General features: G+C 42.4%; 1 protein-coding gene across 4 annotated transcripts; it reads left to right on the top strand.

Moving 5' to 3' along the window:
* The first annotated feature begins 1,180 nt into the window (after nucleotides 1–1,180).
* On the top strand, nucleotides 1,181–23,443 carry LOC106568074 (CUE domain-containing protein 1). 4 transcript variants are annotated; one of them, XM_014138079.2, is made up of 12 exons: nucleotides 1,192–1,491; nucleotides 1,723–1,793; nucleotides 14,888–15,607; nucleotides 16,639–16,775; nucleotides 17,366–17,528; nucleotides 17,851–18,103; nucleotides 18,404–18,475; nucleotides 18,859–18,948; nucleotides 19,449–19,542; nucleotides 19,928–19,989; nucleotides 20,156–20,225; nucleotides 20,330–23,443. In XM_014138079.2, coding segments are annotated over exons 3-12 (1,266 nt in total). In that variant the 5' UTR covers nucleotides 1,192–1,491; nucleotides 1,723–1,793; nucleotides 14,888–15,283; the 3' UTR covers nucleotides 20,331–23,443. The 4 variants fall into 4 exon arrangements, with proteins under 4 accessions (XP_013993555.1, XP_013993554.1, XP_013993553.1 ...); XM_014138080.2 differs by lacking the exon at nucleotides 1,723–1,793 and having other exon boundaries at nucleotides 1,181–1,399; XM_014138078.2 differs by lacking the exon at nucleotides 1,723–1,793 and having other exon boundaries at nucleotides 1,196–1,491.
* The last annotated feature ends 865 nt before the right edge of the window (nucleotides 23,444–24,308 follow it).

The raw sequence follows: 24,308 nt of genomic DNA, 5'->3' as shown, positions 1-24,308 counted from the left end.
GTGTGCCATTTCCTGATGAGTTCAGCCTGCAGTGGGATGCTAACTGTTCCACTCATTAGAGCTTTTACTCTCACCCCACAGTGGTACATATGTTCAAACTTAGCCTAATTGACAGCAATAGTGTTAACTCTTTTGTCAGATTGCTTTGTGCCATTTTGGCTTTTAGGCAACAACAACAAAAAATGTTACCTTTTTTCAGCAGTTGAGACACCAAGGGCCGGTTTCCCGGACACAGATTAAGCCTTGTCCTACACAAAATATTTGTGAACAGAGATTCACCATGGAAACCGCTACCGACTCCAAGACTCGGCTTAACCAGTGTCTGTGAAACCAACCCATAGATGCTCTATTGATTTACTGATGTCACGGAAATGACCTTTCCAGTCTGTATGGCCTGCTGCAGAATAAATTACAATTGATGTGCTGTTTATTCGGGTCAAATGTCAATTTCCCCCTCCTTTTCAACTGATCCTCTTCTGATGTGTACACACAGTTCAAGGTGGCTGGATGATGCACCCTATTTAAAATGGTAAAATCTATGAAGAAGAGAAAGGATATATTAGATATTGTGTGTTTTCATTAAGAAAATATCTATATTAATTAGAATAATTCAGTGTACCTAAATGTTGGCCAGTGTTGCAGTATTAGGCTATCTCATCTGACCAAATGAGAGGAAGAAATCAGTGTTTTATTGCTGCCAACATTATTTGAGATCAAACTGAAAAAAAAAATAATCTAAGTCATGCGTGACGACCATTCTTAGAGGCTCAGTTTAGATCTGAATTGTGAATACCCCAAGGGAAAAGCAAGCTTGTAAGAAGCAGGTGGTTTTTGTTTGGAGCCTTTTGTCCCCCCCTCTCAGAGGATTAAGTCAGAGGCCACTGTCGCACATATGAGTTGCCTCTTGTTTTCATGAATGAATACAATTATTTTGCAAAAATGTATTAACTTTAGTACAGCAGTTATTCAGCTATTGCAATTTTGCTTTTGAAAAATAAAGCATTTGTGGATTATAAATAATACAAAAGTATATGATAGCATGTAGGCTACATAATTGCTGTTTTCCTTTATCTAAATATCCTTATTTACAAAAACCTGATAAAAGTATCATTGTTGCCCCTTGGCCTCTGTGATTCCCATATTTCTCCACTAGGCGGCTCTCTGGCTCCATGTGTCTGCGCCGCGCGTGACTCGGAACTACAGTGAAGGACTGCGGTCAGGTTATCCAACGTCAAGCAAGGCTATCCATGCTCGACTGAATTTGTGTGCAATAGCTTGATCGCCGTGGAGAAGTGGGAGAAAGAGCATCATTGGATGACAGACAGCACAGTGTTCCGTCACAACCGCAATTTGCGCCCAGAGAAAACACTTTCCGTCAACGTTTACCATCTCCCCTTGGGTAAACAAATCATTGTTTTTGAATTTCGATAGTAGCAATGGGGTCGCTACTTCCTTTTCTAGCTGCAGATGTTGGCGTCCGCTCTTTGCCTGGTAAGGGTTGGGAGTTTACATTTCACACATTAAAAATGCTAGCTAGCAAAGCTAACGTAGCTTGCTAAAGCTAGCTCACTAGCTACATTTCAATGGCGCAAGTACCATACACCATTTCAAATGTCGTTTTTTATTTTAAATACTTAAGTTATTCCATGTTAACTCTCCTGTAGAAATTTTTACAGGTTTTAATGTTTCTGCTTGCAATTTCTGTTTATTAACTCGTCTTAGCTAGCTAGCAGATAACCAACCAGCAAACTGTCACCTGAAGAGTGTTACGAGATGAAGTTGGCGACCTTTTGGTGAGTGGTGTCGCGTGCTTCACTAACCACGCAGCTGTGTGCACCACGGGCACGAGCAATCCCAGTGCCATTTATCTTGTGCTGCTGCCTTGCTCACCAGGCCCCCAGGGTCTCCTGGCTCAGATGTCCATGGCTGGGGTCAATTCTATTTCAATGTCAGGTGCATATCATCACCTATCATGTTATCTCTGGTCAGCTGATTTTTGTCGTTTATTTTTTCCCCTGTTATTTTATTGCATTATCGTAAAGCATTTTTGTGTTTCAGAAAAATACTATAAAAATCATATGATGTGGATTATAGATTTTAATTGATTACAAATGTCAAATTATAATTTCTCCGGAGCTATATTACAGTACGGTTCTGGCTGTACCTTGTTAGTGCACAAGATTAGGGCATAATTTAAAGGTAGTGTACTATGTCGGCATATGTGTGGAGAATAGTAGGACTCAGTCATACAGTGCCTTCGGGAAATGTATTCAGACAGGATTGTGTCGAGGTACAGATCTGGGGAAGGGTACCAAAACATTTCTGCTGCATTGAAGATCATCAAGAACACAGTGGCCTCCATCATTCTTAAATGGAAGAAGTTTGGAACCACCAAGACTCTTCCTAGAGCTGGCCGCCCAGCCAAACTGAGCAATTGGGGGAGAAGGGCCTTGGTGACCAAGAGTCCCATGGTCACTCTGACAGAGCTCTAGAGTTCCTCTGTGGAGATGGGAGAACCTTCCAGAAGGAAAACCATCTCTGCAGCACTCCAGCAATAAGGCCTTTATGGTAGAGTTGCAAGACGGAAGCCACTCCTCGGTAAAAGGCACATGACAGCCCGCTTGGAGTTTACCAAAAGGCACCTAAAGGACTCTCAGACCAAGAGAAACAAGATTCTCTGGTCTGGTGAAACCAAGATTTAGCTCTTTGGCCTGAATGCCAAGTGTCTCGTCTTGAGGAAACTTGGGACCATCCCTACGGTGAAGCATGGTGATGGCAGCATCATGTGGTGGGGATGTTTTTCAGTGGCAGGGACTGGGGGACTGGTTAGGATTGAGGAAAAGATAAACAGAGAAAAGTAAAGAGAACCTGCTCCCGAGCGCTTAGGACCTCAGTCTGGGGCAAGGGTTCACCTTCCAACAGGACAATGACCCTAAGCACACAGGCAAGATGATGCTTGAGTGGCTTCCGGACAACTCTGAATGTCCTTGAGTGGCCCAGTCAGAGCCCGGACTTGAACCCGTTCGAACATCTCTGGAGAGACCTGAAAATAGCTGTGCAGCAATGCTCCCCATCCAACCTGAAGGGTTGAGAGGATCTGCAGAGAAGAATTTGAGAAACTCCCCAAAAACAGGTGTGCCAAGCTTGTAGCCTCATACCCAAGAAGACCCAATGCTGTAATTGCTGCCAAAGGTGCTTCAACAAAGTACTGAGTAAAGGGTCTGAATACTTATGTAAATGTGATATATATATATATATTTTTTTTAAATATAAATTAGCAAACATTTCTCAACCTGTTTTTCTTTGTCATTGTGGGGTATTATGTGTAGATTGATGGGCGAAAGCAATTTAATAATTTTTAGAATGAGGCTGTAACGTAACAAAATGTGGAAAAAGTCGAGGGGTCTGAACACTTCCCGAATGCACTGTATATAGAGAGAGTTAGGCCAGGTTTTAGGACGGCTGCCATTTTAACACTCATATAGAACTTTATTCTTGAAATGTTGGTGATGTAAGGGAGCGGTCAAAAGGTTCAGGCTTTTTCAATTTCAGTCAGAGGGAGGGTTTAGTATTCATTTTTTTGTCCAGGGGAGGATCATGTTATTTGTAAAAGATTAAATGTCAGTGTTAGTTAGCATTTTGGAATTTACGTATTGAATTAGAATGTGTAACTTTGGTGTACAACCCTTCTGCCCGGATGGGTGGGCATTTCACTTTTCCTATCAATTGGCTGTTTGATCAGTCTTTGTGCTTGGCGTATCCAGAACAAGTATCTTACAAATCAAACAGTGCTTGTAGTGATGAAGTAAGTGTTCAAAACAACTGGGAACTCGGAAATCTTCGACTTCAGTGTGTTCAAGACAACTAGGAACTCAGAATAACATTTGAGCCGACTGGGAAAATCATTTTGAACAGTAACTAGTAATTCAAAGGCAGAAGCTCTGGCATCTTTCTAGAGCTCAGACTTTTCCGACCTGAAGATCACTGAATTCATGACTTGACCTCTTTTCCCAGTTGTCTTAAAACCACCAACAAGCATGGCGTCGCAGAATTACACAGACTGTAACTCATGAAAAAAGTTTTCACAATAATGTAAGGGTTTCTTTACAATCTCTGTCTGCTGAAGAGAGTAGAAAAGTTCAATGGAATTCTGGAGTCGAAAGGACATGGTTCTTCAATGTGGACAAAGTGAATGGATGAAATCAGTTGTTGCAGGAGCTGCTACTGAATGGGGAAGACAACGGTCCATGTCGATGGCTCGGCTATCTGTATGCCTACAAGTTGTTCTCCTTTTTGAAGCAATATGTTTATCCTTGGCTTATCCTTGGTTGCCTGCCATTTCCTATTCATCTTTTTTATATATACACTACCGTTCAAACGTTTGGGGTCACTTAGAAATGTCCTTGTTTTGGAAAGAAAAGCACTTTTTTTGTCCTTTTTTAAAATAACATCAAATTGATCAGAAATACATTGTAGACATTGTTAATGTTGTAAATGGCTGATATAAAATGTATTACAATATCTACATAGGCGTACAGAGGCCCATTTTATCAGCAACCATCACTCCTGTGTTCCAATGGCACGTTGTGTTAGCTAATCCAAGTTTATAATTTTAAAAGGCTAAAATCATTAGAAAACCCTTTTGCAATTATGTTAGCACAGCTGAAAACTGTTCCGATTTAAAGAAGCAATAAAACTGGCCTGCTATAGACTAGTTGAGTATCTGGAGCATCAGCATTTGTGGGTTCGATTACAGGCTCAAAATGGCCAGAAACAAAGATCTTTTTTCTGTAACTTGTCAGTCTATTCTTGTTATGAGAAATGAAGGCTATTCCATGCGGGAAATTGCCAAGAAACTGAAGATCTCGAACAACGCTGTGTACTACTCCCTTCACAAACTGGCGCTAACCAGAATAGAAAGAGTGGGAGGCCACGATGCACAACTGAGCAAGAGGACAAGTACATTTGAGTGTCGAGTTTGAGAAACAGACGCCTCACAAGTCCTCAACTGGCAGCTTCATTGAATAGTACCTGCAAAACGGCAGTATCAACGTCTACAGTGAAGAGGCGACTCCAGGATGCTGGCCTTCTAGGCAGTGTTCCTTTGTCCAATGTCTGTTCTTTTGCCCATCTTAATCTTTTCTTTTTATTGGCCAGTCTGAGATATGGCTTTTTCTTTGCAACTCTGCCTAGGAAGGTCAGCATCCCGGAGTCGCCTCTTCACTTACAACATTAACAATGTCTTCACTGTATTTCTGATCAATTTGATGTTATTTTAATGGACCAAAAATTTGCTTTTCTTTCAAAAACAAGAACATTTCTAAGTGACCGCAAACTTTTGAACGTGTGTGTGTGTGTAAATTCATTGTGTAGGCCTATACGCTAATACTGCAGTATTATTACTAATAATTCATCTTTCGCTCTTGGAGTCCCAGCTTGTTGTACAGGTATTTTGTGCATTGTATTTACTACTACAGCTAGCTCTTGCTTGCTGACTGTAAAAAATACGTTTTTATTGATGAGTGAGAAAGTTAGACACACAAATATCATATCCCGCCAAAAATGATAACCTCCCCAGTTATTGTAATGGTGAGAGGTTAGCATGTATTGGGGGTATGATATTTGTGCGTCTGTACATTTCTCTCTCATCATTATTCACTATTCATTCAGGACTATATGTAATCATGGTATCATCCACATTGATGTAGAAGTGTTTAGAAACATATTCTATTCTTATTCTACAATGAAAGTTACTCCAAAATGATACAAAATAATCTAAAATGCAACCAAAACAAACAGCAAATGCATTCAACATGTTTGTAGAGTCACAAGCTTGATGTAATCATTGCGTGCTAGGAATATGGGACTTTTGATATACTAAACTTTTGACTACTTCATGTATTGTGACTCCAAAGGTATTGTGACAAGTGAATTTGTCGCAATACCTTTGGTCCCCTAAAATGGGGGGACTATGTACATAAAGTGCTGTAATTTCTAAATGGTTCACCCGATATGGATGAAAATACCCTCAAATTAAAGTTGACAATCTGCACTTTAATCTCATAGTCATTGTATCATTGCTGGAGTACAAAGCCAGAACAACAAAAAAATGTGTCACTGTCCCAGTAATTACAGAGGACACTAATGGCTCTGGTAGGACTGTAGAGTGAAGGAAGTCTCCTCCCTGTGCTTGGCTGCCAGAGAGGCTGGGGACCTGACTGAGAAGCGCCCTGGGGAGAGCTTTAGGATTGTTGTTGTGGAAAGTGTGACTACAGGGGCAAGAATGCTGTCCCCACTGTTTTCCTGAATATGGGAGAGCTAAGCATTTCCTGTGTGTGTGTGTGTTTTAAACCTCTCCAGGGAGAGAAGTAAACTTCTGCTCTCTATCTCGTTTGGCAGAAGGCCCAGAATATATGGACCTATCATGAATATTGGGCTTTTTCATCATAAGATCTTATTGTTAGTGAAGTGCTTTTATACCTCACTGGCACCGCAGACTTCCAGATACAGGGTCTTTGGAGTTAGGCTAATTAACGAAAATATGTCGTATTGGAGCCTCAGTTGTTTTCTTTCCTGTCTCTAGGCCTAAGTTAGAGGAAAAAAACTAAAGTAAGGGACATATTCAATGTCAGGGTAATCACATTTTGGTCCAGGACTGAGCTATAGCCTAGCCTAGCCTACACCCCAGTGTGTTTACTCAGGGTTACAGTATTGTGTTAACTGAAAACAGACATGCAGTCCTTTGTGTAGGCGGACATAATCATTCAAAGAGAACTTATGACCGCTAGTCCGCTACTCATATCAAGGGCCAGTGCAGCTCTATAAACTGCTCAAATTGGCTTAATTTCAGAATGCTCCAGGGGATGGAGAGATTCTTATTTCTCCAGCACACAGTCCGTTTCACCTGAACACCACAGTGATTTTGGCCAGTGATGAGAGCCTTTGGTGTGGAAGGCTAGCACTTTTGTATGAAGAGGGCAGTAGCCTGGTCCTATGTTAGCTTGGCTTAGGCAATCCACTGCTATTAGGCCATTATTCTGTTGCTTTACACACTGTATTTCTCTGACGGGGGATTTTGCTGCTCTTCAGGTCCGTCTTAATCAGGTTCCAAAAGTCTCTGAGGTATGATGGGAAGTTGTCAGCCTGGAAAATGAGAATCTGAAAAATAAAATTATCAGCTTTTACCTCATGACAGTGATTGAATTCATCATAAGTGGCTTTTGTCATTTTTGGGCATGACATTTTTTTGTAGATTAATATTATTTCATCATAGTTGTGGGTGTAAGACGAGGAAGTATTATATTCCCCTTATGCTACGGTAACTACCCCAAGGGTAGCAACATCAAAAGTATCTGCACCTGCTTAGGGCAACAACATCAACATCTGCCCATTCTACTATATTCCCACAGTTGACAGTGCATGTCAGAGTAAAAACCAAGACATGAGATTGAAGGAATTGTCCGTAGAGCTCCGAGACAGGATTGTATCGAGGCACAGATCTGGGGAAGGGTACCAAAAAATGGCTGCGGCCTTGAAGGTCCCCAAGAACACAGTGGCCTCCATTGTTCTTAAATGGAAGACGTTTGGAACCACCAAGACTCTTCCTAGAGCTGGCCACCTGGCCAAACTGAGCAATCGGTGGAGAAGGGACTTGGTCAGGGAGGTGACCAAGAACCCAATAGTAACTCTGACAGAGCTACAGAGTTCCTCTGTGGAGATGGGAGAACCTTCTAGAAGGACAACCATCTCTGCAGCACTCCACCAATCAGGCCTTTATGGTAGAGTGGCAAGATGGAAGACAGTCCTCAGGAAAAGGCACAAGACAGCTAGCTTTGAGTTTGCCAAAAGGCACCTAAAGGACTGTCAGACCATGAGAAACAAGATCCTCTGGTCTGATGAAACCAAGATTGAGCTTTTTGGCCTGAATGCCAAGTGTCTCATCTGGAGGAAATCTGGCACAATCCCTATGGTGAAGCATGGTGGTGGAAGCATCATGCTGTAAGGATATTTTTCAGAGGCAGGGACTGGGAGACTAGTCAGGATCGAGGGAAAGATGAATGGAGAAAAGTACAACGAGATCCTTGATGAAAACCTGCTCGCAGAACCTCAGACTGGGGGGAAGGTTCACCTTTCAACAGGACAGCGACCCTAAGCACACAGCCAAGACAATGCAGGAGTGGCTTCGGTACAAGTCTCTGAATGTTCTTGAGTGGTCCAGCCAGAGCCCAGACTTGAACCCGATCAAACATCTCTGGAGAGACCTGAAAATAGCTGTGCAGCAACGCTCCCCCTCCAACCTGACAGACCTTGAGAGGATCTGCAGAGAAGAATGGGAGAAACTCCCCAAATACAGGTGAGACAAGCTTGTTGTGTCATACCCAAGAATACTCAAGGCTGTAATCGCTGCCAAAGGTGCTTCAACAAAGTACTGAGTAAAGGCTCTGAATACTTACAGTACCAGTCAAAAGTTTGGATACCTACTCATTCAAGGGTTTTTCTTTATTTGTTATAGTGAAGTCATCACAACCAAAAAAAAGTGTTTTTAATATTTTAGATTCTTCAAAGTAGCCACCCTTTGCTTTGATGACAGCTTTGCACACTCTTGGCATTCTCTCAACCAGCTTCACCTGGAATGCTTTTCCAACAGTCTTGAAGCTGTAGAAAGAGGAGGAAGGGAAGCGCTACTGAGGTACACAATAGTACATTTTAGTAGACAGAAGGTGCTCTTTGGTAAAAGGGGTGAATTGGTCATCAAAAAGAAAGGAGGACCAAGGCACTCTTCATATAAAGAATTAAAATGCCTTTATTAGTATGGCATGTTCAATAGAAACAATGTTTTTTAAAAATCCGATGTGTTTCGGCTGCATGGCCTTCGTCAGGGAGTACAAAGAAATAATACAATGTCCTCTTTTTAACAGCTTTTCCAATTAGCCCTAATTTGAAGAGGGAGTGGTTACAAAATTGATTGGACACACCTAGTAAGCAATACTATACGCATTAAAAAGTGAAACACTGTAGCTGTGCCATCACAAAAAAAAGGAAGATAATACAACTCCAAGCTAGAGGCACCAGAACACCCAGCAAGCTAGTTCCAACCCTAAACATGTCTGGGAGAGATGTCAAGAACAAGAAAGCAATATATTCCCTAGTACACTTGAACACAACAAAACATGAACAACAACAGTCTAAACATACTAAACATAGCTGAGGGCAATTGAGAAAAAAGACCACTAGATGACAGCAAATGGACCTATCACAACCCTACAGGAATGGTGAGAAATCCAAATCTTCATTTAAACCAGGGTATTTAGTGGCCTGTAGTTTGTAAATCCAAAAACTTTCCCTTTGGTTTAACTGTTTAAGACGGTCCCCTTTTCTAATAGAGGCCGGAATATGATCAATACCCATAGCTTGTAGGGAGGCAGGGTTGCCTTGGTGTAAGGACTTATAGTGCCTTGCCATGTGGGAGTCGTCATTGCCTACCCGTATGGCGTACTTGTGTTCCGCTAGGCGGTCTTGAAGGCGTCTCTTTGTCCGTCCAATGTAGAACACCTTGCAATGTGGACATTCCAATCTATAGATGACATGAGTGGTTTTGCAGTTAATGAAATGCTTGACGTAATACTCCATTTTGGAAGCTGTGTCAACAAAATACTTTTTCTGTGCAATATTTCTGCAGTGGTTGCACTGGTTACATTTAAAAGAGCCCTTGGGTTTGTGGTCAAGCCAAGTTTTTTTGAGAGTCACCCGGAAGATAACTGTGTACTAATTTGTCATTTAGGGTAGGACATCTCTTAAAGCTTATGACTGGTGGCTCAGGAAAGACTTGGCGTAGTAGAGTATCACTTTGGATGATTCCCCAATTATTTTTAATGATTCTTTTAATGTTCTCTGCTTCAGTACTGTATTTTGTAACAAAATACACTCTCTCTGATGTATCACGAGGCACTCCCCTTCGCAACAAGTTCTCTGTCAAGTAATCCAGCCCTTGTACCTGCATCTTTCAGGACCTGAACGCTGTAGCCCCGATTCAAGAAGCAATTCCCCAAGTCAGCAGCTTTGACACTAGTCTGTTTCCTGATCGCAAATTCTGCGGACTCTTTGGAATTGGCCATATGGAATATTCTCTTTTAGCCTTTTGGGGTGAAAGCTGTCTGCCCTCAGAATGGTATCCCATCTGTAGGCTTCCTAAAGATTGATGTGTGCAAACAACCTTTGTCATTTTTCCTAATGTCGAGGTCCAAAAAATGAATGTTATGCTTGCTGTACTCCATAGTTAGTTTGATGTTAGGGTTAATGCTGTTAAGGTATTGGTGGAAGGAAATAAGTTCATCTTCTTAGCCGGGCCAAAATAGGCGAACACCATCAATATAGCGTCCCCACCATATAATCTTGAAGCTGTTCCCTCATATGCTGAGCACTTGTTGGCTGCTTTTCGTTCACTCTGTGGTCCAATTCATCCCAAACCATCTTAACTGGGTTGAGGTTGTGTGATTGTGGAGGCCAGGTCATCTGATGCAGCACTCCATCACTCTCCTTCTTGGTCAAATAGCCCTTACATAGCCTGAAGGTGTGTTGGGTCATTGTCCTGTTGAAAAACAAATTATATCCCTACTATGTGCAAGCCAGATCGGATGGCGTATCACTGCAGAATGCTGTGGTAGCCATGCTGGTTAAGTGTGCCTGGAATTCTAAAGAAATCACAGACCGTGTCACCAGCAAAGCACCTCCTCCTCCATGTTTCACAGTGGGAACCACATCTGTTCACCTGCTCTGCGTCTCACAAAGACACGGCGGTTGGAACCAAAAATCTCAAATTTGGACTCATCAGACCCAAGGACAGATATCCACCGGTCTAATGTCTATTGTTCGTGTTTCTTGGCCCAAGCAAGTCTCTTCTTATTATTAGTGTCCTTTAGTAGTGGTTTCTTTGCAGCAATTACTCTAATGAACATCCTCTGCAGCAGAGGTAACTCTGGGTCTTCCTTTCCTGTGGCGGTCCTCATGAGAGCCAGTTTCATCATAGCGCTTGATGGTTTTTGCGACTGCACTTGAATAAACTTGAAAAGTTCTTGAAGGTTTCCGGATTGACTGACCTTCATGTCTTAAAGTAATGATGTACTGTCATTTCTCTTTGCTTATTTGAGCTCTTCTTGCCATAATATGGATTTGGTCTTTTACCAAATAAGGTCTATCCTCTATATACCCACCCCTACCTTGTCACAACACAACTTATTGGCTCAAATGCATTAAGAAGGAAAGAAATTCCACAAATGAACTTTTAACAAGGCACACCTTTTAATTGAAATGCATTCCAGGTGATTACCTCATGAAGCTGGTTAAGAGTGTTATTTCGTTGTTTTGATGTCTTCACTATTATTCTAGTAAAAATAAAGAACAACCTTGGAATGAGTAGGGGTGTCCAAACTTTTGACTGGTACTGTATGTAAATGTATTTTTTCAGTAATATTTTTCTTTATACATTTGCTCAAAACCTGTTTTTGCTTTGTCATTATGGGGTATTGTGTATAGATTGATGAGGAGAGAAAAAACGATTTAGTTAATTTTAGAATAAGGTTGTAACGTAACAAAACGTGGAAAAAGTCAAGGCGTCTGAATACTTTCCGAATGCACTGTATATAGCATTTGCCTTTTTGCTTTGCTTTGCATGAAGGTAAGACCGTTGTTTTCATCAAGCATGTTCACAGCTGTTCTGCGTCTTGAATTTGTCTCTGGCTACTTGCACAAATCAGATTGACATTGCCTACGGCACCAGGCAGGAGGTTTGTTTTCCGTTTCCATTGCCATGGAACTGGGGTCTGACAGAATTATAATTGTGTTGGCAATGATTAGAATGGTAGGGGGAGTGTCATATTCCTATCAAGCTTGTCACTGCAGAAGAGGATGCCATACTGCAAATAACTTCATACATAGTGATACCAGGTAGTCATTTTCTTATGATATGATTACCTCGCTGCCTACAATGATACCTTAGCCTAGTCAGGAGAATTGAGGTTCTTGGAAGAGATCCCCTCTTTTCATATTGATTGGCTAAATCCAAAACATCTAGGCCTAGCTCGCCAAAGATAATAATATTTGTGTGTATCTAGCACCATATGTTGTGCATTCTCTTTCATCACAGAGATTTATCAAACTGTCCTTTGCCTACTCCCGGTATCTGTAATCAGCTCAGGGCCTGACCAGCAGGCATTAGTTATGGGTGACGTAAGCAAGCCCTATGCTCTATGTAATTCACAAGGGCAAAGCAGTCCTCCCCTGGCTCCCATATCGGTAAGCAGCTCCAGCTATGCAGCCTACATGAGGACAAAGAGCTGTGGTGGATTGTGGTGCTAAATATAGCTGGGCGCTAGGTACAGATTAGTGTTGTATAGTGAAAAGTGAGGGATCAGTGTGTGGGGAATATCATTCAGCCAGCTCGGCAATGATTGATTTGACAACGTGGGCTCTCCCCCAGACAGCTCACTGGCTTCAATTGATGTCTGCCTGCAGGATGTTTGATAAGACCTATCCTATCATATCCTAGAGAGGTATCTGGAAGAAGAGCATGACGAGTGATTCTACTTTGTGGATTGGTTGCTGTAAGTCAATCCTCTCTTTCAGTCAGTTTAGCATAGCATCTATTATGCTAAGGAGTAAGTGTTAATGTAAAGATAGGCTATGTCTTTTGTATGTTCAGACTCTTCACTCTCTGGCTTCTGCTAATCTGTATTCAGACCCCTTGACTTTTTCCACATTTTGTTACGTTACAGCTTCATTCTAAAAATGGATTAAAAAAGAAATCCTCATCAATCTCCACACCTCATAATTGCAAAGCAAAAACAGTTATTTTAATTTTTTTGGCAAATGTAATAAAAAACGGAAATATCTCATTTACATAAGTATTCAGACCCTTTACTTGGTACTTTGTTGAAGCACCGATTATAGCCTCGAGTCTTCTTGGGTATGACGCTACAAGCTTGGCACACCATTATTTGGGGAGTTTCTCCCATTCTTCTCTACAGATCCTCTCAAGCTCTGTCAGGTTGGATGGGGAGCGTCGCTGCACAGCTATTTTTGAGTGGTCCAGGCTCTGGCTGGACCACTCAAGGACATTGAGAGACTAGTCCCGAAGCCACTCCTGCATTGTCTTGGCTGTGTGCTTAGGGTCGTTGTCCTGTTGGAAGGTGAACCTCCGCCCCAGTCTGAGGTCCTGAGCGCTCGGGAGCAGGTTTTCATCAAGGATCTCTCTGCTCCGTTCATCTTTCCTTTCATCCTGACTAGTCTTCTAGTCCATGCTGCTGAAAAATATCCCCACAGCATGATGCTTCCACCACCGTGCTTCACTGTAGGGATGGTGCCAGGTTCCCTCCAGACGTGACGCTTGGCATTCAAGTCAAAGAGTTCAATCTTGGTTTCATCAGATCAGAGACAATCGGGTTCTTGGTCACCTACCTGACCAAGGCCCTTCTCCCCCGATTGCTCCGTTTGGCCGGGCGGCCAGCTCTTGGAAGAGTCTTGGTGGTTCCAAACTTCTTCCATTTAAGAATGATGTGTTCTTGGGGACCTTCAATGCTGCAGAAATGTTTTGGTACCCTTCCCCAGATCTCTGCCTCGACACAGTCCTGTCTCGGAGCACTGTGGAAAATTGCTTCTACCTCATGGCTTGGTTTTTGCTCTGACATGCACTGTCAACTGTGGGACCTTATATAGACAGGTGTGTGCCTTTTCCAAATCATGTCCAATTAAATGAATTTACCACAGGTGGACTCCAATCAAGTTGTAGAAACATCCATTTTAGAATAAGGCTGTAACGTAACAATGTAGAAAAAGTCAAGGGATCTGAATACTTTTAGAATGCATTGTATGTTTGTGTCAGATCATATGGTGTGCCATGACATCAAAAAAAAAAAAAAAAAAAAATATAGAAGAAACTCTTAGCAGCCAGACCATAGGACAGGGCAGAGCACTGTGTCCTTGGTGCAACACTGTGATTCACAGGTTAATGTCACACTTCCCAATTTCATCCTGTGTGCTCCATTATGTTTTCAATTGGCCTCTCCTACATTCATACAATTTCTTGACTGTTTCCAGCTAGCTAATAATCACCCAAATGAAAGCTACACAGTCCGGGAGCATCAAAAACGATGGATAGAGGACAATTTTTGCACATTTTGAAGACAAGGAAATATAACCAATTCATGGTGCGACCCTTCGGGCCTTGTTGAAGCCTGAATGCGGCCCCCAGGGCGAAACCCTTATTTGCCCAAATTTGACAGTGTCTATGCCTGTTGACTGACTGTGATGAGCTGCTGCTGGGCTAGGCTGGCTTCATAGTCACACTGCGCGGGTGTTACTGCTTTTGCGTCTCTGTGAAAAACTTCTGCATGGCTGTGCTGGTGTGGCGTGTTTACTCAGTGGCAGGCTGATTCATTCAGCTCCTGTGACCTGCTTAGGCAGTGCATGTGGTGGCCCTCTGGGTCATGGTGCAGTTCGCAGCGGGTGATGCCTCTAGCCTCTGCTCTGTCCTCTGCTGGCACTGGCTGACTCTTTTCTGGTGCCTGGGGACACAAGCGTTGCTGTGGGAATGCGGACACCTAGGGTGACTGGGCTGGTGCAGGGTGTCGTTGTCGGGGAAGTAATGCTATCAGACAGCAACTCTGAGACGGCCCCCAAGCTGAGTTGTAACAGCACTTTTTGTGTGTGTGTGTGTCCCAGAAATGTATAGCCTTATCTTTCTATAGCCTCCTTGGACACACCTCGGCTATTGCTCGAGAGGAACATGTTAATTTGCACCGCTGCTCATTGTGATGCTCAGTCATGATGTCTTGTCTGCTTCTCCACAACATGGCTGCTGTTCCTGACATTCTTCCTGTTCCCAACACTGCAGGTGCTGAAGGGATGCGTGGGCTGGAAGTCCTAGGGCACTGCTAGCCCACCTCTGCTCAGAGAGAACGCAGCACTGTGTCCTCAACACTGCCTGCCTGCCTGGGGAGACCAGCCACCACATCCTCACAGCATTGGATGCAGCTGGCTCAAAAACAGAGGAAGAAGAAGAAGAAGTGAGCCGGGCTGTCTGTGGTGTTGTGATGATGAGGGGATAACGGGGCCGAGCGCTGAGGGCCTGAGGTGGACTGGCACAGTTGAAGCAGCAGGCCAGGGTTAAGCCAGGGGAGGGGAGGCAGGCGGTGGGGCGCCCACCGTCCAGGGACCAGGAGCCACCATTTCTCGGGTGGTGTTGCCGGCGCGGAGGAGGGGCGCCGTACGGAGGCTGGAGGCTCTCTGGATGATGACCAGCCTGTTCCGCCGCCACAGCAACAGCGGTGGTAACCATGGTGATGTGGCGCCGCACGAGGAAAGCCCTGTTCCAGGTGAACTCAACAACAGTCGTCCCGGTGGGGGTGGGCGCACGGTGCGGCGTCTGGAGTTCAACCAGGCCATGGAGGACTTCAGGACCATGTTCCCCAGCATGGAACAGGAGGTGATAGAGTGTGTTCTGCGGGCCAACCACGGAGCCGTGGACTCCACCATCGACCAGCTGCTCCAGATGAGCCTAGACGGACACGGCTCTAACGACAGCTCTGACTCAGAGGACAGCCTTCCTCCTGAGGTACGTCTGGGGGCTACTGGTATAGGAACTAGTGGGTAGCCCAGATTAAACTAAGTGAACCCAACCTAAGACCGTCTGAGACTATAGCTTATCATGAAATGCATGTCAAAGTTGGCAGCTACTTTTTCACCCCATATTCATTCATACACCTTATTTCATTGTATTTATTTGTGTGCCTCTTCAAACCAGATGGTTGGCTCCTGGGGAGGGAAAAGTATTTGATGTTGCTTTTAATATGCGGTTGTAGTGGATGACATGCATTTCTCTGGAGGTCACTGTGATTATACACTGCTCTTGTTGACAGAAAGCTTTAATAGGCTGTCTAAAGCAGTCTTCAAAAGCTTGCCAATACCCAGAGGTAGGCTATACACTGTATGCTCTCTAGCAATGTGTTGACTGCTGTGAACAGCCAAGACAAGCCATTCCTTTGGACATTCATGAACTCCCTTTGTACTGATGCATAAACTCTTTCTGAGTAGTAACAAGGTTGTATCAAGTGCCATATTGGACTGCCAAGCTGTTCGCTTTGTATTTGATTAAATTACTGCAGGTCTCTCAATTCCAACCATAGTTGGTGTTTTTATTAGCCTCAGTCCACTCTGACTGTATTTCACCAATGACACCATGCTCCACACAGGATATTATTTAACTTTGTTTAGTTTATTTCCCCCTATCACTCTGAATGACCTGAGAGAGAGGAGGAGATGTTTATCTTAATAAATGATGAAGAGCTGAACTTAATACTTATAGTGGAGTGTATTCTACCTCGCATGCTAGGCTGTTATTTGGAAAGTGAAGTTAATTTACATTGATTAAATACAGGATGAAAACCTGCTGCTTGAGGTTAGTAAAACAGCCCAATGAAAGCCCTCACATTGCCTCTTATTAAGGGCATAAAGGCTGAGCTTCATTTCCCATGAGCAGTTATAATACAGATTAATTTCATCTGCTCTTTGAAGTGTTCATATGTGCCATCTGAAGGGGTTGTCATGTCCTTTAGAACATTCTCAATGTCTCCTCTGACCCTGTAGATCCTGGAGCGAACGTTGGAGCCGGACAGCTCTGACGAGGAGCCCCCGCCGGTATACTCCCCACCCTCCTATGACATGCACATCTACGACAGGAAGTACCCAGACGAGGTCCTGCCCACAGCCTCACCACCTCCCAGGCAAGTAAAGTGAAGAGAAGATGAGAGAGAGAGAGAGAGGGAGGGAGGGAGGGAGGGAGGGAGGTCCCAGGGCCACCTGGCTAGCTCTGACCTCATTTCACTTAAAGGATAATAATAGATGGTTGGGATAATGTGAATTAATGAATACATTTTCTCTGAAACCATCATTTACATGAGTGTTGAGATACATATTCTTCTTTGGTGCTTTCTCTATATCTAATACTTGATATGGCTGGTCAGCGATTCATGCTGTGAGTGCTTTGAATGCTAAGAGGTTCATAATGCCTTCAATGCTCCACCTGCTGTCTAATGAATGCTAATGCAGCAGCTATGAAATCCATGCGAGGTACATGTTCTTAACTGTGCTCTAACTTGGGTAGATCTGTAGACCTAATACTAGTGATAGTTTTGTTATATGAACACAATGTTGTATATGTGTGCCAAGGAGAGAACCTTTCAGAAGAAAGAGCAACAGTCATGTTTATGTTAGATGGTTCTTTGAAGATGACCAACATAACATTATTGATATTTACTGTTACAGAACGTAGCATCACTGGAACTAACAATATCCTTTGCCATCTCTCTGCCAGCTTTGATGCCAGTCAAACTCCTCCCTGCCAGCCCCCTCCTTGTCCACCACCTCCCGCCAGTCAATGGCAGGTTGGCAGTTACAGGAACTGGAACCCACCGTTACTAGGCAACCTCCCTGATGACTTCCTGCGGATCCTGCCTCAGCAGCTGGATAGTCTGCCAGTAGGTAGATTTATGGGTCAGCCCCTAATGGACCATCAACCCACACTGCCATTACTTACAGACCACTGCCTGGCACTCTGCTCTGATGACCAACTGGCTGGATAATTACCAGCCTCTGCAATGGGCTGCAAGCTAAGAAAAATACAGTTCAGCTATTTATACACAATCAGTTCCCTGGTAGTCTTCCAAAAATGAAGACACCACCCAAAAAAATGAGATATTATTTTCAATTCATGGTGCAATTTTATAAAAAACTGAAGCATTTCCACATAGGACTTTGACATGTCTAACAGTATTCTCTCTGGTCCCTCCCTCCCTGCAGCGCTCATACACCAGCCTAATGCAGAGTAGTCTGACCCAGCCCTCGTCCTCTTCATCCCTGTCGTCCATGACGCAGCAGGTTCAGCCGGGGGCTGGGGCGGGGGCCAGGGCAGGCCAGGTTGGCATGGAGACTGAGCAGGAGAGGAAGCTGAAGCAGTACTTGGGAGATGAGCGCATCGCCCTCTTCCTGCAGAACGAGGAGTTTATGAGGGAGCTGCAGCGCAACCGCGAGTTCCTCATCGCCCTTGAGAGAGGTGTGCACACACACACACGTCCAAGCACACACTCAGTAATACATCCTCACACTGATTATTTTCTGCAACGTTTCCAAATGTCTTATACAGTACTAAGCGATGATATCACTATGCTTTCATCCCAATCAAGGTATGAAGAGTCATTAGAAGAAAGGTCTCTATGTCATGACAGTGCTTTCCTCTTAATTTTCACCACTTCTGTACTAGTAATTCATGAAGGAAGGCTTGCAGGTTGTCCTGCTACGTGCCTCTATGCCCATAACCCTATTGATGCTGAGACATCGGCTCTGTCTGTTTTAGATCGGCTGCAGTATGAGTCAAAGACATCCAAGTCCCATCATTCACCAGCTTTCATGGGGATGTCCACTCCAGGTAGATATCATTCATTTGCACTCCATAGCATTAAGCTACATCCTAGTACTGTCTCGCTCTGAAAATCTCCAGGTTTCATGTAGGCTCCTGCAGTGAAATGCCTTATTTTAAAGCCACACAGAGGAAGTGTGACCCGGTGTGCATCTCTGATTGATTGATCAATCAATCAAATGTATTTATAAACTTAAAAAAATAAAATAATTTACATCATCCAATGTCACAAAGTGCTGTACAGAAACCCAGCGTAAAACCCCAAACAGCAAGCAATGCAGATGTAGAAGCACATGTCTCTCTGTGCGTCTTATCATGTCTTGATGTGTGTCTTTTCTCTGTTCTTGCGTGTCTCTGTGGGGTCTATTTCACGCTGCTTGTTTGTGTTGTAGGAGATAATTGTGCCTCAGGCTCTGGGGAGGCCTGCACCAATGTTACAGACGATGCCTTGTTCCGTGACAAACTCAAGCACATGGGCAAATGTAAGAACACTCCCGATCTCTAGCTTACTTTCTGGGGCATAACTAAATCTTTTTCTCAATGTATGTGACTCTCTGTCGCTCCCAAATTCCAAATGTTATCAGAACTTTCCACATTGGGAATGTCCAGTTAGCATAAAATGGTTCTAGGAGGTTCTAGCAGTGCATGGAACTGGACATGAGGGATGGTGTCTATATACAGCAAGGTCATTATTAGAAATCAACATATATCTGTAGGACATTACCCTCTTAAAGTTGGTGCTCCAGAAAGGTATACAGTAGTAAAAGTCTCCACCGTTCCTGCTCTTAAAACTGCAAATAAGATATTAAGAATAAGATGTTTTCTGAAATATATAATTATGTATTGATGGACATATGCTTTCTCAAATCCAATCAGTCATATTAATTAAAACAAACTGAGCCCAAACTGTTAACATTTTTATTCACTCAACCAATTGTCTGTTTTCTCTCAACTTTCTATTTGATCCTGTAATCCTCCACAGCTACACGGAAGAAGCTTTTTGAAGTCGCTAGAGCTTTCTCCGAAAAGACCAGAAGAAGAAAAACGAAAAGGAGAGCCCTCTTGAAACACCATCCGTATCCTTCCACTTCACCAGTGGTCCCCTACCCCACCCATCACCTCCCCCTCCTCTCCCTGACAGGCCTCCATTGCCCAATGGTTCTTTTGTCCTTGCCAGAAGTGACCTTGAGCTTCAATTGAACTGAACAGATGCGCTTGCATTGTAAAGATGTAATTAACTATCCCTGAGAAACATCCCTGCATGTTGATGAGTGGCTGTAATATCTGCCTTTGTTTCTGAAGTTAGTGGGGTTGATTTCCAGGGAATGTCCCATTTAGTATCCATTTGGGCTTTACTAGGGTTGTGCTGAATTCTGAGGTCCTCTCATGGCCTTGACTCTGGTCCAGCAGGCTTAGTATTATGTTTAGACCACTGCCAGTCCTCTTAACATTCTGTATCAGACTGGGTAATGCTGCCTCCACTGCCAACCTCTTGGATGACGAAGATGCCGGACAGCTGAGTGGTACGTTTATCGATGTTTTAATATCATTCTAGTGAAGAAACTTAATTGAATGCTATGAGACATTGATTGGTCGATTTGTTTCATTTAGGCCTAGTCCAATTGTAAGTGGGGAGATGAATGTGGACCACATGCTTATTTGTATGAACCAACTCATGTGTCTGTACAGAGAAGGACAGCCAATTTAAGAGACCAGGCCCTCAGGAAGAGGAGGTGCCCCAGCAGGAAGTGTTGTCATGGTGAGAGAGCAGTAACTCCACCCATAAAAAACATGCCTTAAACTGTACATTTGTATGTTTTGGATTTCCTCGGCTAACAGTTATCTTACCTATTTCTCTGACAGATTTCTCATAGTTTCTTCTGTGACAATGGAAGAACAGCATGGTTCACACTACACCTCTGGACCTGAACCAGACCGTCTGAAGTCCCATGGAATATTATTGCCTTTAGATGCTCTTCAGGACTGGGAAATTTTAAGTCCACCATGACTGATTTGGAAGTCAAAGCAATTCTTCAACCAATGAGATTTTAGCTAGCAAAATGAGCTAGCTAATATTGCTAATGATAAAGTTAGCTAGCTTGCTTAGCTATTATCCACATTGATAGGTTTGACGGCATCAAATGTGAAAGGTCAGTGATGAAACGTCACAACTCTTAAATTGGGTATCATCTCCATCTCCGACTTTCCCACTACGAATTCCAAATTGGGAGGGTCGTTCAAGTGCTTATTTCCTAGTCAAAACATTGTATTTCCCAATTCCGAGTAGCATTTGAAGGCAGTCTTGATTTCTTGAAATCAACAAACTAGCTAGTTAGATGCCTTTTTGTATGATTTAAATTACATTTTAATATAAAATATATATTGTTATTGATGGTGAATATTAATAATGTTATGATTTTATTTGAATGTATTACTCATTTTGAATTATTCCTGATAATATCTGGGTGATACAGTGAAAGCTGGAGTTGTAATTCCAATACGACTCAGGAGTCTAGTGCATTTTACTTGCATATCAATGGATTTGAACATATTTATACCGAACAAAAATATCAACGCAACAGTTTCAGAGATTTTGCTGAGTTACAGTTCATATCAGGAAATCAGTCAGTTGAAGTAAATAAATTAGGCCCAAATCTATGGATTTCACATGGGCAGGGGTGCAGCCATGAGTGGGCCTTGGAGGGCATAGGCCCACCCACTGGGGAGAATGAGTTGTTTCCCACAAAAGGGCTTTATTACAGACAGAAATACTCCTCAGCATCTCCCCACACATCCCCTCAGACGATCTTGCAGGTGAAGAAGCTGGATGTGGAGGTCCTGGGTTGACCTGGTTACACATAGTCTGTGGTTGTGAGGCCAGTTGGACGTACTGCCAAATTCTCTAAAACAACATTGGAGGATGCTTATGGTAGAGAAATGAACATTCTCTGGCAACAACTCTGTTGGACATTCCTGCAGTCAGCATGCCAATTACACGCTCCCTCAACTTGGGAGACATCTGTGGCATTGTGTTGCTTGACAAAACTGCACATTTTAAAGTGGCCTTTTATTGTCCCCAGCACAAGGTGTAATGATCATGCTGTTTAATCAGCTTCTTGATATGCCACACCTTATATTGGCAAAATGCTCACTAACAGGGATGTAAACAAATTTGTGTACAACATTTTAGAGAAATAAGCTTTTTGTGCGTGTGGAATATGTCTGGGATCTTTTATTTCAGCTCATGAAACATGGGACCAACACTTTACATGTTGCGTTATATATTTTTGTTCAGTGTAACTCGGTACCATTCAACAGTCTATTTCTGACCCCATGTGAGTTTGTGTGTGTGGAAAAAAATATTGTTATATTTTATTCTTACCCCAACGCAACCATATTCTCAATCTGATATTATAATCTCTTCAAAATAGTCTGCCTTGAGGTCCAATTTTAAGGTCCAGATAGGCTAATTCTTCCCGTTGGTCTATGGTATCTTCCCAGAGATGACCTATGTAGGTGAATACTGTTTCCAGTGTAACAAGAGAGCACTGGTTTGAATCAGAATCGGGACCATCGGTGTAACAGTAGCCATGTGGCTAGGGTTTCCTCCTTTAGCATGCATATGCCTATTTACTCAGTAAATCATTTATGTACTGTTTCTCATACAACTTTATAGTACAGTATTTGATACACTATACATTTTATTCTGTTTGTGGCTTCTACGTCTTTGTTTCTAACAGAAGAGAAGTTTGACCTTAAATTGAGGATTTATTCCCGAATTTCACTCTGCTTGCTATTTTCATATTTTACCATGTGTTCTTGCCGATGACTGTCTCTTCCATGCCTCTGAGGACACTACACCCCCATTGCAGCTCAGTTTTACTCAAGTCATATGTTTGTGTTTTTGTTATGTAGAGAATAAATGATTTACATTTTATTTGAAGATGCTTAGGAAAGGAATCTCCTGACTGTGTCACAATGATTCACTGGCTTTATGTGATCCTGCTGTAAATGAGACCTGTAAGAGTTGATAGAAGTTTTTTTTATTTTGAGTACCATCATTTTTTTTTTATATTGAGAATACCAGTACTTCCTGATAATACTCACGCTGGTTTAGACTGGATGTATCTGCATCATTTAGCTATGTATTTAGCTAGATGTGTATACATTGAAATGGTTTGAATGATTTATGATCTTGGGGAAATCATTGCCATAAACTATGTTGATATACGTACTGTAGTTAGCAAGAAAATAATCAATGCTCAGGGAATCTTACTCAAACACCATTTTCTTGTCGTGTTCGACCCTCTTCTCCGCCATTTTCTCCCCAACTGATTAAACACAGCTGAAATGTTTCTGATATTTATATTCTGCAGTGTTCATGGCCTACTATGCTATAATCTTTGTGGGTGGATTTTTGGACCAATTATAATTGGTTTGGTACTGCATTCTCTGGCTATACTAGAGAGAGAAGATAGCGCTCTGTTGGCCTTTGTGGAATACATCAATTCAGTACAAATGGCAAGAATTTTCAATATCAGTCCTATCCTGTAGAAAATACTGTTTTAGCAAATGCAGTTTAGACTACAATTGCTTCTTATCATCAGACCACAAGCTTAATCTGTCACCCTGTCTAGTTGTAGTTTACCTCCACTTTTATGAAAGTGAACCTGTAAATGAACCTTTAAGATTATAGATTGTTTTACACTGAAATAGGATATGGACCAAAAAACCAAAACTAGAGGGTGACTTGTTCTTAGGTGCGTAAGCATTTCATTTCAGTCTGAGCATTTTTTTTATCTGGGTTTGTGTGACGGATGAATTATTCTGTTGTCCTGTGTGTTGGTCAGGGGGCACCTGAGACTTGGTATAATTATATTGTCTTCCATGTTACCTTAGCTCCCTCCAAAGGATTTTGTGTTACATGAATGTACAGTATGGAGCCAATGTTGATTAAAACATTAACCATTTACAGTGCACCTCTTTGGGCTTGTTATTTGAAAGACTCACCATCACCCAATCAAAAGACAGAATTTATCTTTGTGAAGGTCTCATACTGTATTCCTCTATTTTTCTATTTGAAAATGCATACATGCTAGAAACCTATCATCAAATGACATTACAACTCATGTTATCAAATGCAGGTTAAAGGAAGAAATGCTAATGATTTTTTATGACTTGTACAATGTATTTCTATCTGTAAGAGAAATGCTGGTATTGATCTTGAGAAATGATGTAATCTAGTGTACATGTACTATGATCTCTTACTACTCAACCCAATCCAAAAATAGCTAAAAAATCACTTTCAGGATAACTTCTTAAGCAAATATTTTCTTGTACTGCATTTTTTTGCTACTTGAATAATACAGTTGTTGTACTCTGTGTTCATGATCTTTATTGTGTGCCAGATTTTAACACCACATATAGCATGTCCTACTAATTGCTCTATTTAATGTGTTTGTATGTGCCAGTGTGTGTGCTCCCATGTGCCTTCATTTAAAGAGTTCCCAGGAAGTGACATCAACCCATTGACTGAGCACTGCCACTGATGTCATTTCACAGCACTTAATTTTAGAACATGTTTAGTTACTCCTATCTTAGATATGGTATGTCAGACATGACAAAACAGAAATTAAAGTGGTGAAGTGGTGTGTAACTACCTGTTCTTTCATGCTTGGTACAAAGTAATTACACAGGGTATTGATCCAAAATATGCCTAAGGAATGTTAACGGTTGCAATTTCATTCATTTTCTCTTGTCCTATGTATTCCATGACTTGACTAGGACTATAGGTGATAGTAATCAATGCTGCTCAGTGAAATGATTCAATATCACTGCCTGA

The sequence above is a fragment of the Salmo salar genome, chromosome ssa13 (assembly GCF_905237065.1).
Source record: "Salmo salar chromosome ssa13, Ssal_v3.1, whole genome shotgun sequence".
Lineage (NCBI taxonomy): Eukaryota > Metazoa > Chordata > Actinopteri > Salmoniformes > Salmonidae > Salmo > Salmo salar.
This window is presented reverse-complemented; position numbering and strand designations above follow the sequence as displayed.